Here is a 16662-nt window from a genome sequence, read left to right as displayed (position 1 = left end):
CAGCCTCTTCAAAATCCCGAGTGTTGGAGAGGGAGAGATGGGGAGTGAGTTGGAGAGGTATAAAGAGAGATGGTAACGGTTAGAGGGAAATTGTGAGAAGTATGGAGAGAGGACGATAGAGATTTATAGAGGCCTGCAGGTGCAGTGTGTTTTTGGAGCCAGTATGTTCATGCCACTCACCCCTTCCCACACACACACACTTGCCCATGCTGGCCTGTGTCAATTCTTGCTTGCTGTGTGTGTGCATGCGGGCTACCTGCCGGATCTATGTACATACACTGCAGTGTGATGATGATGAGATATAAGGGCTTTTTCCTGTTAAACCCACAGGGGAAGTGCTCATACTTGGAGGACGGGCTCGTGGTAATTGCTGGAGCAGAATTACTGGAATGGTATATGCCATTCCATTCGCTCGGTTGCAGCCATTATTATGAGCTGTCCTCCTCTCAGCAGCCTCCACTGCTGTATGCTCACCCTGAAGAAGGCACAGTGATGCTGAAACATTGGTGATTTACTGAATAAATTACCCGGGAACTTGTATATCGAGTGTGCAACTCTCTGTAAGGGCGTTCGTCTGTAGGAGGAGAAGCGGACCAAAGCGCAGCGTGGTGGTTATTCATATTTTAATAAATCACTACACATGAACAAACTAACGAAAACAAGAAATGTGAGAACGCAAACAGTCCTATCCTGTGACGACAAACACAGTGACAGGAACAAACACCCACAAACACACAGTGAAACCCAGGCTACCTAAGTATGGTTCTCAATCAGAGACAACTAATGACACCTGCCTCTGATTGAGAACCATACTAGGCCGAAAACATAGAAATGCCCCAAAACACAGAAAAACAAACATAGACTGCCCACCCAACTCACGCCCTGACCATACTAAATAAATACAAAACAACAGAAATAGAGGTCAGAACGTGACAGTACCCCCCCCCAAAGGTGCGGACTCCGGCCGCAAAACCTTGACCTATAGGGGAGGGTCTGGGTGGGCGTCTGTCCGCGGTGGCGGCTCTGGCGCGGGACGCGGACCCCACTTCACCATTGTCTTAGTCCGCCTTATTGTCCGCCTCCCTGGCTTACTCACCATGGCCACCCCTCTCAATGACCCCACTGGACAGAGGGGCTGCTCGGGACAGAGGGGCAGCTCGGGACAGAGGTGAAGCAGCTGCTCGGGACAGAGGGACAACTGCTCGGGACAGAGGGGCGATAGCAGCTCGGGACAGAGGGGCGATAGCAGCTCAGGACAGAGGGGCGATAGCAGCTCGGGACAGAGGGGCGATAGCAGCTCGGGACAGAGGGGCGATAGCTGCTCGGGACAGAGGGGCGATAGCTGCTCGGGACAGAGGGGCGGCAGCTGCTCTGGACAGAGGGGCAGCTGCTCGGGCGGCCCCTGGCTTACTGGCGGCCCCTGGCTGACTGGCGACACTGGCGGCCCCTGGCTGACTGGCGGCACTGGCGGCCCCTGGCTGACTGGAGGCACTGGCGGCCCCTGGCTGACGGGCGGCACTGGCGGCCCCTGGCTGACTGGCGGCACTGGCGGCCCCTGGCTGACTGGCGGCACTGGCGGCCCCTGGCTGACTGGCGGCACTGGCGGCCCCTGGCTGACTGGCGGCACTGGCGGCCCCTGGCTGACTGGCGGCCCCTGGCTGACTGGCGGCACTGGCGGCCCCTGGCTGACGGGCGGCACTGGCGGCTCCTGGCTGACGGGCGGCATTGGCGGCTCCTGGCAGACGGGCGGCACTGGCGGCGCTGGGCAGACGGGCGGCGCTGGCGGCGCTGGGCAGACGGGCGGCGCTGGCGGCGCTGGGCAGACGGGCGGCGCTGGCGGCGCTGGGCAGACGGGCGGCGCTGGCGGCGCTGGGCAGACGGGCGGCGCTGGCGGCGCTGGGCAGACGGGCGGCGCTGGCGGCGCTGGGCAGACGGGCGGCGCTGGCGGCGCTGGGCAGACGGGCGGCGCTGGCGGCGCTGGGCAGACGGGCGGCGCTGGCGGCGTTGGGCAGACGGGCGGCGCTGGCGGCGCTGGGCAGACGGGCGGCGCTGGCGGCGCTGGGCAGACGGGCGGCGCTGGCGGCGCTGGGCAGACGGGAAGCTCAGATGGCGCTGGGCAGACGGGAAGCTCAGATGGCGCTGGGCAGACGGGAAGCTCCGATGGCGCCGGACAGGCGGGAGGCTCCGGCAGTGCTGGACAGGCGAGGCGCACTGTAGGCCTGATGCGTGGTGCTGGCACTGGTGGTACTGGGCCGAGGACACGCACAGGAAGCCTTGTGCGGGGAGCTGCTACCGGAGGGCTGGGGTGTGGAGGTGGTGACGGATAGACCGGGCCGTGAAGGCGTACTGGAGATCTTGAGAGCAGGGCTGGCACTAACCGCCCTGGCTGGATCCTCACCCTAGCCCGGCAGATGTGGGGAGCTGGGATGTAGCGCACCGGGCTAAGCACGCGTACTGGGGACACCGTGCGCACAACTGCATAACACGGTGCCTGACCAGCACCACGCCCGCCACAGTTAGCACTGCTAGGAGCACTGTAGTGCTGAGATGGCACAGGACGTGCAAGGCTAGGGAGATGCACAGGAGGCCTGGTGCGTGAGGCTGGCACAGTCTTCACCAGACCCCTCGCACGCACCTCAGGATGAGTATGGAGAGCTGACCCCGGTGCCATTAAATCCCTGACACGCTCCGTCGGGCGAATGTCGTGCCTCATGCACCAAACCAGCAAGTCCCTCATATCACTCTCCTCCAATTTCCCCATTAACTCCTTCACAGTCTCTGCTTCGCTCACCTCCAACACCAGCTCTGGTTCTGAGCTCCTCCTTGGCTCCTCACGATAAACGGGGAGAGTTGGCTCAGGTCTGACTCCTGACTCTGCCACACTCCCCCTGTGCCCCCCCCCAAGAAATTTTTGGGGGTGACTCTCGGGCTTCCGTCCGCGCCGCCGTGCTTGCTTCTCAGAATGCCGCCTCTCTGCTTTTGCTGCCTCCAGCTCGGCCTTGGGGCGGCAATATTCTCCTGGCTTAGCCCAGGGTCCTTTCCCGTCGAGGATTTCCTCCCATGTCCAGAATTCCTTACTACGTATCTCCTGCAGCCGCTGTTGCTTCTCCTGCCTGTTGACACGCTGCTTGGTCCTGTTGTGGTGGGTGATTCTGTAAGGGCGTTCGTCTGTAGGAGGAGGAGAAGCGGACCAAAGCGCAGCGTGGTGGTTATTCATATTTTAATAAATCACTACACATGAACAAACTAACGAAAACAAGAAATGTGAGAACGCAAAACAGTCCTATCCTGTGACGACAAACACAGTGACAGGAACAAACACCCACAAACACACAGTGAAACCCAGGCTACCTAAGTATGGTTCTCAATCAGAGACAACTAATGACACCTGCCTCTGATTGAGAACCATACTAGGCCGAAAACATAGAAATGCCCCAAAACACAGAAAAACAAACATAGACTGCCCACCCAACTCACGCCCTGACCATACTAAATAAATACAAAACAACAGAAATAGAGGTCAGAACGTGACACTCTCTTAATTTATTTTTAAGCCTACTCGCCATTAGTCAGCACCTCTACCAACTTTTTGCCGTGTTTTTTGGGCAGCCTTTAGTTATTATGCCCCCAGCTTCTGGATTTGCCTACCAGAGAACCTGAGGGGGGGACCAAACTGTGGACATATTTAAAAGAGACCTTAAAACGCCTTTTTTAATCTTTGCTTTTCCTTAGGGGGCTTTTTAGTTATTTAGTTGTTGTCATTTTTCTGTTTTGTATCTTATGTTTGTTGTGTAGTAAATATTCCAGCTTTTCTTTTCATACATTTTTACTCGTTTTTTGCTGTGAAGCACATTGCGTTGCGTTCCAATGTCTGAAATGTGCTGTATAAATAAAGCTGATTTTGATCTGAGAACTTTTTGGGTGTACGCCAGCTCCTGCTTTTTATTAGCCTACCTCCAGCGCGGACACACACTCCTCCTCACACACATCAGAGAACTATGTCTCTTCCTCTTCTCTCTCTCTTTCTCTCTTTACAGTCGCTCAATAGGTTATTTCCTAGCATGACATCCAGTTCACTTGAGTTGAAACCCAGTCAAACCAACTTAAACCCACCACACAAAGTTCAGGTTGACTTCTATTGTATAAATCAACCATTTATATTCTCTGGGTCCTGGCCGTTTTTCACGCTCTCGTAACCCAACCTTGCTCTATATGAACTGATTCCTGAGAATAGAGTCCAGGTTAGATAATTAGCATTGCTAATGTGGTCCGGATCTGGCCAGGTCAAGGATTAGCTAGCCTGGGCTAAGCCTGGGTTACATCCGTGGGTGTGCGTCTCTCTGTGTGTGTGTGTGGTTCTCTCTCATGTTTCGTTGGCTCTAATTCATAGTGTCTGGTGCACTCAGAGCGTTGGCTAATCTCCTAATTGGCTGGGAACATCCTCAGAGGAAACCATCGATCGCAGGAGTCAACCAATTACAGTACAGCCTACAGGGCGAGAACACAATAGAACAGGGATACAGTAAGCTTCTTAACATCCAGGAAGCAGGAAGTCAATAAGGAGACCTGGGCTGTGGTTGATTCACATTGAGGGGGGGGGGGGGGGGGGGGGGGGGGGGTTTGTTTTTCAGAAGTGTAGGCTAGCTATGAAAGGGTGCCCATGCTTAAACACACACAGGCGAAGCGCGTGGACACACACACACACACACACACACACACACTCTCACACGTCTCCCACTTCAAAATGCATCCCCTTTTACTGTCAACATCCACATAAGATGCACTATTGGGTTGAAAGGGTATGCCTCTCAGATGAAAGATGTGTCTTGGGCACATGAATGCGCTGTATAGAATCAGACAGAAAGCACATCTGTTATTGTGCGTAGATGTGGTTTGCTTGTATGTATGCCACAATAGATACAGTGGGGAGAACACGTATTTGATACACTGCTGATTTTGCAGGTCTTCCTACTTACAAAGCATGTAGAGGTCTGTAATTTTTATCATAGGTACACTTCAACTGTGAGAGACGGAATCTAAAACAAAAATCCAGAAAATCACATTGTATGATTTTTAAGTAATTAATTTGCATTTTATTGCAATCACAGTTCAACAGTCTATCACAGTTGAAGGGTACCTATGATAAAAATTACAGACCTCTACATGCTTTGTAAGTAGGAAGACCTGCAAAATCAGCAGTGTATCAAATACGTGTTGTCCCCACTGTATGTGTACTCCCTATTTATGATCTATTAATTTCAATGTATGGGCACAATCTATTAATTTCAATGTGTGGGCACAATCTATTAATTTCAATGTGTGGGCACAATCTATTCATTTCAATGTATGGGCACAGTCTATTCATTTCAATGTATGGGCACAATCTATTAATTTCAATGTATGGGCACAATCTATTAATTTCAATGTATGGGCACAATCTATTAATTTCAATGTATGGGCATAATCTATTAATTTCAATGTATGGGCATAATCTATTAATTTCAATGTATGGGCACAATCTATTAATTTCAATTTATGGGCACAATCGATTCATTTCAATGTGTGGGCACAATCTATTCATTTCAATGTATGGGCACAATCTATTCATTTCAATGTATGGGCACAATCTATTCATTTCAATGTATGGGCACAATCTATTCATTTCAATGTATGGGCACAATCTATTCATTTCAATGTATGGGCACAATCTATTCATTTCAATGCATGGGCACAATCTATTAATTTCAATGTATGGGCAGGCACTCCTAAGGCCCCGTTACTGCATGATGGAACGACGGGACCGTGAGGACACACTCTAACACACACATTCATACTATTAGTATTATTTATTTTGTATTACTGTTTGTATATTGTTGTATATGAAATGTGTGTGACTGTCCTTGTCTGTCAGTGTATCAGTGTTCTGTTACTTGTCAGGTTTTGTGTTTTTGTGGACCCCAGGAAGAGTAGCTGATGCTTTGGCAAAAGCTAATGGGCATCCGAATAAAACCCCTGAATTAACCAATCAGATAGGTAGACGTGCGAGAGCTCCATCGATGGATCAGAGAGAGGGATGTCATAGCAGCCAGTAAGGAGAACCGGCTGGCACAGGCTGGCGAATGCTGTGCTCTGCTGCTGCTGCCCTCTGTGTGCCTGGACTGGCACTGGCAGTCTGCCAGTATCTTTCCCTGCGTACTTACATGGACGCCTCGCTCTCTGACGCTAGAGGCCAAATGTGTGCGATGAGATAGAGAGGGATTGAGAGAAAGGGTGTGTGTGTGTGTGTGCGCACGTGTGCAGGAAACCAATCCAGATCCCTAGCACCTCACCTCATTCATATTGACGGCCCACGGCAGTGCGGCACTGTGTGTCACTTTGGGCTTTCTAAGGGGGTCTGTCACATTAAATGCCCTGCACTCACTAACAGGCAATGGCTCTGCTTCTCTCTGTGTGAAGATACTGGCGTTCACACAGCACACACACACACACACACTCACTCAGGGAATTCACAACCACTCATGCACACACACACATAAACACTCATAGTGCATTATCACATGCACACACACTAACACACACACTCATTGCCTCTTATATGTACACTCATAAACAACCACACACACAGCCATTAACACATCACCTCTAATCAAGTCATTCTCTCTGTCCCTCCTTTCCTCTCCATCTCTCTCGACCTCCTTCCCTCTCCATCTCTCTCTACCTTCCGTCCATCTCTCCCTCCCTCCTTCCCTTTCAATCTCTCTCTACCACCTTCCCTCTCCATCTCTCTCTACCTTCCCTCCATCTCTCCCTCTCTCCTTCCCTTTCTATCTCTCTCTACCCCCTTCCCTCTCCATCTCTCCCTCCTTCATTCGCTCTCCGTAGCTCGCTTCCTCCGTCCCTCTCCCTCCGCCTCTCCCATCGCACTTGCTCATCCACTTTCTCCCTCAAACTCAACCCACTCCCTCTCCCACTCTCTGCCTTTCCTTTCTCACACACTGATGACATTTTCCACCGTCCCACTTCCTCTCCTCGCTCACCAACTCTCCATTCACTTTCTTACATTCTCTCTCTCTCTCTCTTCCCTCCTCCTTGTCTATCAGCAGGGTAAGGAGGGTTTCCTCCAGATCCTCCACAGGTACATGGAAGTCCACGGGACGGTGTACTACGAGACCCAGCGCCCCCCCGAGGTGCCTGCCTACGTCAAGAACCACGGCCTGCTGCCCCAGCACGAGCTGCAGACGCTGCTCCGCAAGGCCAAGGTACTGGAACACACACACACTAGATGATACACAACATACACAAGAGGTAACCCACTACAGATGTAGGATCTTAATTTGGTCACCCTGTTGCAGGATAAAATTCCTTCAATGCCAGATTTCCTGTAAGTAAGGGTATTTGAGGTTTAAAAAATCTTCTAATTTCCACTTTGAAATTCAGACTTGATTTTCAGTTACGGAACATTTATCAACCCCTACAAACAATGTCCAATCATTATAATCCACATAATAATTCATATTTTCTGTTGCTGCAGGATTATTTTCCTGCTGTAGCAAACTGGCTCAAATTAAGATCCTACAACTGTTGCACCAGCACTACTACAACAGCATCAACTACAACAGTTACCTTCCAGTTCCTGATATATCTGTAATTTTCAATTTACAAGCATTAATAAAATAACTGGTGGTTATCCTAACTAGTACCATCTTCATCTCCCCCACCAGCTCTTCATCGGGTTTGGTTTCCCCTACGAAGGGCCCGCCCCTCTGGAGGCCATAGCCAATGGGTGCATCTATTTGCAGCCCAAGTTCCACCCACCGCACAGCTCGCTCAATCACGAGTTCTTCAGAGGCAAGCCCACGTCTAGAGAGGTGAGCTCCCATTGGTCAACACAGTGTCTAGTACCACTCTTCAACTGAAAATTAACCAATGCAATTCAGCAAACTGCCAACATTGCCGATTGTACGCCAAATGTGCCATTTATACCTCACAGAATATTGCTTTAAGCGGGAATGTTCTACTAATTCTATACTCCGCCCCTCTCAGGTGTCATCCCAGCACCCGTATGCGGAGCAGTACATCGGGCGGCCCCACGTCATGACAGTAGACTACAACAACTCCCAGGAGTTTGACTCCGCCATCAGAGAGATCATGAGTACCAAGGTACAGTTATTTCATGATGTATTTCTTGACTCATTGTTTTCTTTGGCAGTGACCAAACACACTATGTTGTACCTGGGAAGGATTGTACAACCATATAACATCGCTGGTACTGAACGGGTGACGCTGCTTTTTTTTGTTTGAATGACGTTTCAGCTCGCGCCATCCAGCAAATACACCTCGGAAAGCTCCATGTGGAGACGCGCTAGCTGCAGTGTTTGGACCTAGGACAGGGGTGTATGCTACGCTAGCATTAGGAAGCAGTGTGTCCACAGCCAAGGAGTAATTAGCCTGTAAAGGTGGCTTACTGGGAACCTGCAGTCGGCGTGAGGATCCAGGGAGTGTGAGAGGTTGAGAGAAGTTGAGCAAGGGGTCAAACAGGCCGATTGAGATGCCTCTATAAAGCTGTGTTGTTCGTGTGTGTGTGTGTGTGTGTGTGTGTGTGTTCTCCCCTATCCACTCTCCTGCTTGTCAGACATGCCATAGCTCAGTGCACCGGGGCTTACTCTCTGTCTGCCCTGTCTGTCACTCCACTGAAAGATGGCTGCCCTGTCTGTCTGTCTGCCACTCTACTGAGAGATGTCTGTCTGTCTGTCACTCCAGTGATAGATGGCTGATGGGTCACTTCACCCCTCACTGGAGACTGCACACTCCCCCTGTTTGTGGGCTGGCTCTCTGTCCAGGGCGGCTCCACATGCTCAGCCGTGCAGACCAAAGCAATCTCCACTGGCTGACACCTCTTCATGTTCACATAAATCCCTTTCCCATTTCTCTTTCTATGTCTCTCTCTGTCTCTGTCTCTGTCTCTCTCTCTTTCTTTCACGTTCCCTCTCTCGCTCTCTCTCTGTTCCCCCTTTCTCATTCTGTCCATCCCACTGACCTGTTGTTTTCATATTTATCCCTCTTTAATAAATGGGAGGCAGTGAGGGAGGCAGTGAGGGAGGGAGGGAGGGAGGGAGGGAGGGAGGGAGGGAGGGAGGGAGGGAGGGAGGGAGGGAGGGAGGGAGGGAGGGAGGGAGGGAGGGAGGGCGAGACTGTGCCTCTCTCTGCTTAGACCAAAGCAAATGTTGTGAGGCATATTTCTGTGCTAGTTTACATACATGATTCATAGTGTTATGTTTTGATCAGATTTGAGATGTGTAACTTTTTTCCCTACATCCTCTCTCTACATATTTGCTTTTCTTTATTTGAAATTGGAAAAGTCAGATTTCACATGCAGTTAAACATTTTGTATAAAGAAAATGATTTACTGAGCGATGTATTCGTTTACAAGTGGGATTTGGAACAGATACGTGATCAACTGTTAAAACGGGAGGGAATACCTTACTAATATGTAGTCTGTACTTTCAGGCTCCACGTATTCCTAATGGAAAAGTTGAACAGAACTATTTCTGCTTAATCAACAATGGATTTCCTTGAAATGTTACATTGCGTCATTGTGCACAACATGTTATCAGAGACACTTGGTTCCAAAGGGACCTCCGGTGAAGTCATGCTGTATTCAGTCGAACATGCTAAAAAGAAAACACACAATCCTGGTGTTACAAGCAAAAAAAAACTTCAACCAGCTGACCCGTCGGATCCACATTGTTACAATTACGACAGGGGACAATAATCTAAGACCATCTATTTCCGTATTTAGATCAGGAAGTATATTTCCAGTTAGTTTATTGAATTTAGTTTCCTTTACAGTTTCAAGTTGGTATGTGGGTGTGTTTTGCCTCAGCTAGAGAGAAATAATGAGTATTTTGTTGAAATCACAGCAATATAGCTATTCTCTAATCAGACAAATCAAAGGTGAGCCTTTTGCTGCATATTGAATAGCTATGCAAATGAAAACAAAGCCTGAGTGCGTCCCAAACGACATCCTATTCCCTACATGCCTCCAGAAGGACACATAGGGCTCTGGTCAAAAGCAGTGCACTGTGTAGGGAATAGGCTGCCTTTTGGGACACAGTCACAATTACTAACACACAAGTCACCCACTGCAATTAAGCCACACCCACTTCAAAATGGCCACAGTTACATCCCAAATGGTAGCCTATTCTCTATAATAGTGCACTACTTTTAACAAAAGCCCTATGGGCCCTGGTCAAAAGCAGTGCACTATGTAGGGAATTAAGTTCCATTTGTGACGCTACCCACATTTATTTGTTGTGATTAATGGGTAGAATTGGCTACTTATTGCAATTAGGATGAACGATAGGTAAAACAATATTGAAATTAGGAAAATATGGTAATTTAGTGGTGTTGATTGTCTAGCAATGCATTCTGTGGAAATGTTCTGATTTGTGGGAATATGTGTGTGGGTGGGTGTGTGTGTCTTTGCAGGTCGAGCCATACCTACCATATGAGTACACCTGCGAGGGAATGCTGGAGAGGGTACACGCCTACATACAGCATCAGGTAGGTTCACCGTGCACGCATACATACAGTTGAAGTCGGAAGTTTACATACACTTAGGTTGGAGTCATTAAAACTCGTTTTTCAACCACTCCACACATTTCTTGTTAATCAACAAACTATAGTTTTGGCAAGTTGGTTAAGACATCTACTTTGTGCATAACACAAGTAATTTTTCAACAATTGTTTAGACTTATTATAACAAACGTTTAGATTATTTCAATTATAATTCACTGTATCACAATTCCAGTAGGTCAGAAGTTTACATACACAAAGTTGACTGTGCCTTTAAACAGCTTGGAAAATTCCAGAAAATTATGTCATAGCTTTAGAAGCTTCTGATAGGCTAATTTACATAATTTGAGTCAATTGGAGGTGTACCTGTGGATGTATTTCAAGGCCTACCTTCAAACTCAGTGCCTCTTTGCTTGACATCATGGGAAAATCAAAGAAATCAGCCAAGACCTCAGAAAAAATTGTAGACCTCCACAAGTCTGGTTCATCCTTGGGAGCAATTTCTAAATGCCTGAAGGTACCACGTTCATCTGTACAAACAATAGTACGCAAGTATAAACACCATGGGACGACACTGCCGTCAGACTATGGGTTGCAACTGCACATGGGGACAAAGATTATACTTTTTGGAGAAATGTCCTCTGGTCTGATGAAACCAAAATATAACTGTTTGGCCATAATGACCATTGTTATGTTTGGAGGAAAAAGGGGGAGGCTTGCAAGCCGAAGAACACCATCCCAACCATGAAGCACGGGGGTGGCAGCATCATGTAGGGGCGGCAGGTCACGTAGTCGTTAGAGCATTGGACTTGTAACCCAAAGGTTGCTAGATCGAATCCCCGAGCTGACAAGGTAAAAATCTGTCGGTCTGCCCCTGAACAAGGCAGTTAACCCACTGTTCCTAGGCCGTCATTGAAAATAAGAATTTGTTAACTGACTTCTCTAGTTCAATAAAGGTAAAACAAAACAAATATTGTGGGGGTGCTTTGCTGCAGGAGGGACTGGTGCACTTTACAAAATAGATGGCATCATGAGAAGGAAAATGATGTGGATATATTGAAGCAACATCTCAAGACATCAGTCAGGAAGTTAAAGCTTGGTCGCAAATGGGTCTTCCAAATGGACAATGACCCCAAGCATACTTCCAAAGTTGTGGCAAAAAGGCTTAAGGACAACAAAGTCAAGGTATTGGAGTGGCCATCACAAAGCCCTGACCTCAATCCTATAGAAAGTGTGTGGGCAGAACTGAAAAAGCGTGTGCGAGCAAGGAGGCCTACAAACCTGACTCAGTTACACCAGCTCTGTCAGGAGGAATGGGACAACATTCACCCAACTTATTGTGGGAAGCTTGTGGAAGGCTACCTGAAAAAGTGTGTGTGAGCAAGGAGGCCTACAATTTAAAGGCAGTACTACCAAATACTAACTGTGTATGTAAACTTCTGACCCACCGGGAATGTGATGAAATAAAAGCTGAAATAAATCACTCTACTATTATTCTGACATTTCACATTCTTAAAATAAAGTGGTGATCCTAACTGACAGGGATTTTTTTTTACTAGAATTAAATGTCAGGAATTGTTAAAAACTGAGTTTAAATGTATTTGGCTAAGGTATATGTAAACTTCTGACTTCAACTGTACATGCTGGTACTCAACCGTGTCTGTTTGTTCCAAAACATTCTCATAATGTCTTCCTCCCATGCTACCTTCCTACCACACACACTAACTCACCTCTCTCTGTCTGTAATCAGCCAGGAGAGGTCACTAGTCAACACGGTGTCTGACTATGGACTAAACCAAGGTTTCCCAAGCCCAGTCCTGCACCCCCAGTTTAAAGTTTTGGTTTCACCCTAGCACCACACAGCTGATAATCAAATAATCAAAGCTTGATGATGCGTTGGTTATTCTAATCAGCTGTGAAGTGCTAGGGAAAAACCAAAATGTGCCCTGGGGTGAGGGCTCTTGTGTGTTGCTGTGCAATAGCCTACTATTTATATAATATACATTTATTTTTACTTACGTCATTTAGCAGACACTGTTATCTAGAGCAACTTACAGTACTGAGTGCACACATTATCATACTTGTCCCCCGTGGGAATCAAACCCACGGCCCTGGCGTTGCAAGCATCATGCTCTACCAACTGAGCCAAACGGGACCACTTTGCTATCGCCATGCTAGTCATTAATCTAGTGTTACTATGTAATACATGTTTATTGGGTTATTGTTAGATACAGTTCCATATCCCCTTCTATCATACTCTGAAAATATCTATTTAGCCCTGTGTATTTATCTACTGTATAGTATAGTCATAACCTCTCTGTTTCTGTCCATTACGGAACCATCCCTGTGTTCGTCTTCCTCAGTGTGTTTAAATAAAGTTCCTGTGTCTGTTTACTCGGCTGCGTTATTCCCCTCTAAAGGGGGACGGCGTCAGTGGGTTACAAACCTGTAAAATACATCGAGCCGGGTTGTTCTCTTTCGCTGACTCATCTCCACACGTCTCCTTAGAAGCCACTGCTACCTCCATCTCCTGTTTGGTGGCAGGGCCGACACAGACCGAGACTGAACTGTCACTATCAGACTTCTGATATTTCTGCTCTAATCTGTTTAATGTATCTGGAAAATGCTATCGGAACTGCCATTTGAACGGCTGACTTGGTAGGCTGATATGTCAAATTGGTTATTTTTTCATGTTTTAAAACGAGTTATCTCTCTGGTGTTGTTGGACCCAGATGAGTTTTGTCAGGGAATAGGTGAAGGATTGATGGGAGATTATTTAGAGGGATGTGCAGCATAGAGGAGGTTAGAGAAACGTCTGTTTATTTGTATTTCTGTCACACGATGCCCTGAAGTGTTAGGAAATGTAGCTTTATTCACAGCTAAAGTGTCAGCGGGCTTTGATTTCTGTTGACTATCGTGTTTGTATAGTGTGGGAGTGACAATTCGTGCATGTGGATGTGCGTAGCTAGCTTGGTGTCTGTGCGTGCATTTGCACCGTCTTCAAAAATACCACATTCTGTATAATGGAATCTCGGCACCCAGAAACAAATCGTGAAAAACAATGCGTGATAGCACAAGAGACTACCTATGTGTTGTGTTATTCAACATCCCCTTCCCCTCTCTCTCTCCTCTCCCTCCAGGACTTCTGTACCCCCGAGGCCCCTTTCCCTCCGGCCAACTCCTCCTCCTCCAAGCTGGGGATTAGTAGTCTAGGTAGCCCTGGGCCTCAATTTGTCCTGCTGCCCAACTCCAGTGCCCTAACCTGGGCCCCCGACGCCAGCGCCCCCTCTGCCTGGCCCCCTCTCAGCTCTCTGAGGCTGCTGGCGTCCCAGGAGGGCCAGTCGTGTGTTGAGGCCTGCCAGCGGGCCAACCTGGTGTGTGAGCCCGCGCTGTTCCGCTTCGTCAACAACAAGGAGGCCCTGCGCGGGTGAGTGGCACCTTGGCACACCTGTTTTCACGTTAAGCCATATTCGCGAACACACACATCTGGACATACGTTTCTAACAAACACACACACACACATCTGGACATACGTTTCTAACAGCCACACACACACACACATCTGGACATACGTTTCTAACAGCCACACACACACACACACATCTGGACATACGTTTCTAACAGCCACACACACACACACACATCTGGACATACGTTTCTAACAGCCACACACACACACACACACATCTGGACATACGTTTCTAACAAACACACACACACACACACACATCTGGACATACGTTTCTAACAGCCACACACACACACACATCTGGACATACGTTTCTAACAGCCACACACACACACACACATCTGGACATACGTTTCTAACAGCCACACACACACACACATCTGGACATACGTTTCTAACAGCCACACACACACACACACATCTGGACATACGTTTCTAACAAACACACACACACACACACATCTGGACATACGTTTCTAACAGCCACACACACACACACATCTGGACATACGTTTCTAACAGCCACACACACACACACATCTGGACATACGTTTCTAACAGCCACACACACACACACACACACATCTGGACATACGTTTCTAACAGCCACACACACACACACACATCTGGACATACGTTTCTAACAGCCACACACACACACACATATGCAGAATCACTACACGTCACTAACAACCACACAAACATGCACACTGCTCTCTGACATCTGTGACCGACCTACCACTCAATGGTACCAAACAGTGTTTAGTTCACTAAGGGCTGTCTGTGGGCGTAATACTCAACCAGCTACAGCAAGGACGTCAGGTTCAAAGTCTTCTCAGTGATGTCAGGTGTCTTGTCGGCCCCATCTAGAGATCTGTAGTGACAGTGGAAGACGATAAGAGTGTCATAGCAACGCCAACTCTTCCTCTTCTTTTATCTTTCCCTTTCTCCTTGTCTTTCTCTTCATCACCCATCCTGCTCGACATATTCTTCCTTTCTTTATCATCGGTTCCTTTTTACTTCATGTGTGTCTCTCTCTGTGTCTATGTCTGTCTCTCTCTGTGTCTCTCTCTGTGTCTGTCTCTGTCTGTGTCTCTCTTTTTGTCTCTCTCTGTTTCTCTCTCTGTTTCTCTCTCTCCCTTGGTTTCCCCTCCCATCTCTTCCCCCCCTTTCGTCCTCCCCCTCCCCTCTTGGACTCTCTCTTTCTCTCTGCATCACTCATCAAACACCCTCTGTGCATCACCCCATCCCCCTCCCTCCATCAAACATTCCACCACCCCTCCCCCCACCAGGTTAGAGGTGCAGTGTGAGGTGGTGGAGGCGGAGGTCAACCACGTGTTCCCGGCCTTCTCCGTCCTGCGCCGGGAGTGCAGCCTCCAGAAGGACCCCCTCCTCTACAGCTGTGCCGGCCACAGCCCCAAGTACCACCGCCTCTGCCCCTGCCGGGACTACCGCCGCGGCCAGGTTGCCCTCTGCCGAGACTGCTTATGAGGAGGGGCCAGGAGTTTTTCCAATGAACGCCTGACCCGGCAATGTGGCTAGGAAAAACTCCAGGCGCTCTAGTTATAGCCTATGAATTGTAGACTATAAACTATGGACTATAAGCTCAACCGGCCCTGGTTATAATGCTAGGAGAGGGGCTGGCTAAAACTGGGACCCCCCCCCAACTGGAAGACTTGGTTCAAAGCTTCCCACTGAGCTTGAGTGGGTTGTTGTCCCATAGTCACCCCCCCTCCTTAATTTCTTGGTTTCTAAATTGACTAATATGTTTCTGATATGAGCCTATGGATGGTTTGCCTCAAAGCTCCTCACTGGCCTAAGAGAGATGTGCTGGACTATACTGCAACAAGTATATCCGTTCACCATGTGGCCACAGGAAAACACAGTAATCCACAATAGGGAAAAGGCTATATCACCATCTAGCTAGCTACCTAACTAATACCTAGAGGAGACCACTGACCGGAAGATCATTGATTTGCTGCTACAATATCAATAATTGGACTTTAACCCTCCAAGACCAGGGAGTTAAGAGAGCAATCGACCTGGGGAAGAAAACAGTTAACACAATGTGTGTCAAACTCCTAGAAAAAGTGACCTTTGAGTGGAATTCCACCTTTGGGTCAATAACCCTCTCACCTCCTCTCTTTGGCGTTGTGCTTTGGCAATAGATGATGGACACTCAGACTCTCTCCTTTTAAAGATGAACTCTTTCTTTTGTGCGACTAAGATAACCCTGGCTGCCAACGTAGTCAATGCAATCATCTCTGTTGCGCTAAAATGGACTAAAACAGATGAAAGATTATTTTTTAATAAAGTGAACGTTTTGAGCTCTGCTACTGCGAGAACAGAGGATTTTTAAGAACCTTTCGGTGGTTTTGTGACGGAAATAAAAACGGAAAGTTGAAAAGAGATCAAAGCGTCGAAGTCATTTTGTTGTCGGTCTTTTTGTCATGACTCATAAATATATTTTTTCCTTTCTGGATTAATGGTTTCTTTCATCTCCAGCTGCTCAGTTTCCATTTCCCTCCTGTCCTTCCCTGCCCATCCATCCATAAGAGAGCGAGGGAGATATGAGAGATGTTTGATCTTCCACTCCTCCAGAGCCAGAAGCAGGGGAT

At 48.1% G+C, this 16662-nt stretch overlaps 1 protein-coding gene and 1 non-coding gene across 3 annotated transcripts in view; one reads left to right on the top strand and one right to left on the bottom strand.

Annotated features, from left to right (window-relative positions):
* The window catches only part of LOC110495135 (alpha-1,6-mannosylglycoprotein 6-beta-N-acetylglucosaminyltransferase B-like), a 158761-nt gene extending 142306 nt beyond the window's left edge, over positions 1 to 16455 (top strand). The window contains exons 13-18 of one of the 2 annotated variants that reach the window (XM_036949664.1): positions 7104 to 7259; positions 7722 to 7868; positions 8044 to 8160; positions 10489 to 10563; positions 13716 to 14002; positions 15337 to 16455. In XM_036949664.1, the coding sequence (XP_036805559.1) occupies positions 7104 to 7259; positions 7722 to 7868; positions 8044 to 8160; positions 10489 to 10563; positions 13716 to 14002; positions 15337 to 15535 (981 nt within the window). In that variant the 3' untranslated portion in view covers positions 15536 to 16455. Of the gene's footprint in view, positions 1 to 7100; positions 7260 to 7721; positions 7869 to 8043; positions 8161 to 10488; positions 10564 to 13715; positions 14003 to 15336 lie in introns of both variants that reach the window. The other variant, XM_036949663.1, reaches the window with a different exon arrangement.
* trnaa-ugc lies at positions 12658 to 12731 on the bottom strand. Its single transcript has one exon. It is a non-coding gene; the product is annotated as a tRNA-Ala (tRNA).
* Positions 16456 to 16662: the final 207 nt, after the last annotated feature.

This window comes from Oncorhynchus mykiss, chromosome 17 (genome assembly GCF_013265735.2).
Source record: "Oncorhynchus mykiss isolate Arlee chromosome 17, USDA_OmykA_1.1, whole genome shotgun sequence".
In the NCBI taxonomy this organism is placed as follows: Eukaryota; Metazoa; Chordata; class Actinopteri; order Salmoniformes; family Salmonidae; genus Oncorhynchus; species Oncorhynchus mykiss.
Note: the sequence above shows the minus strand (reverse complement) of the source record. Positions and strands in the feature narration are given on the sequence as shown.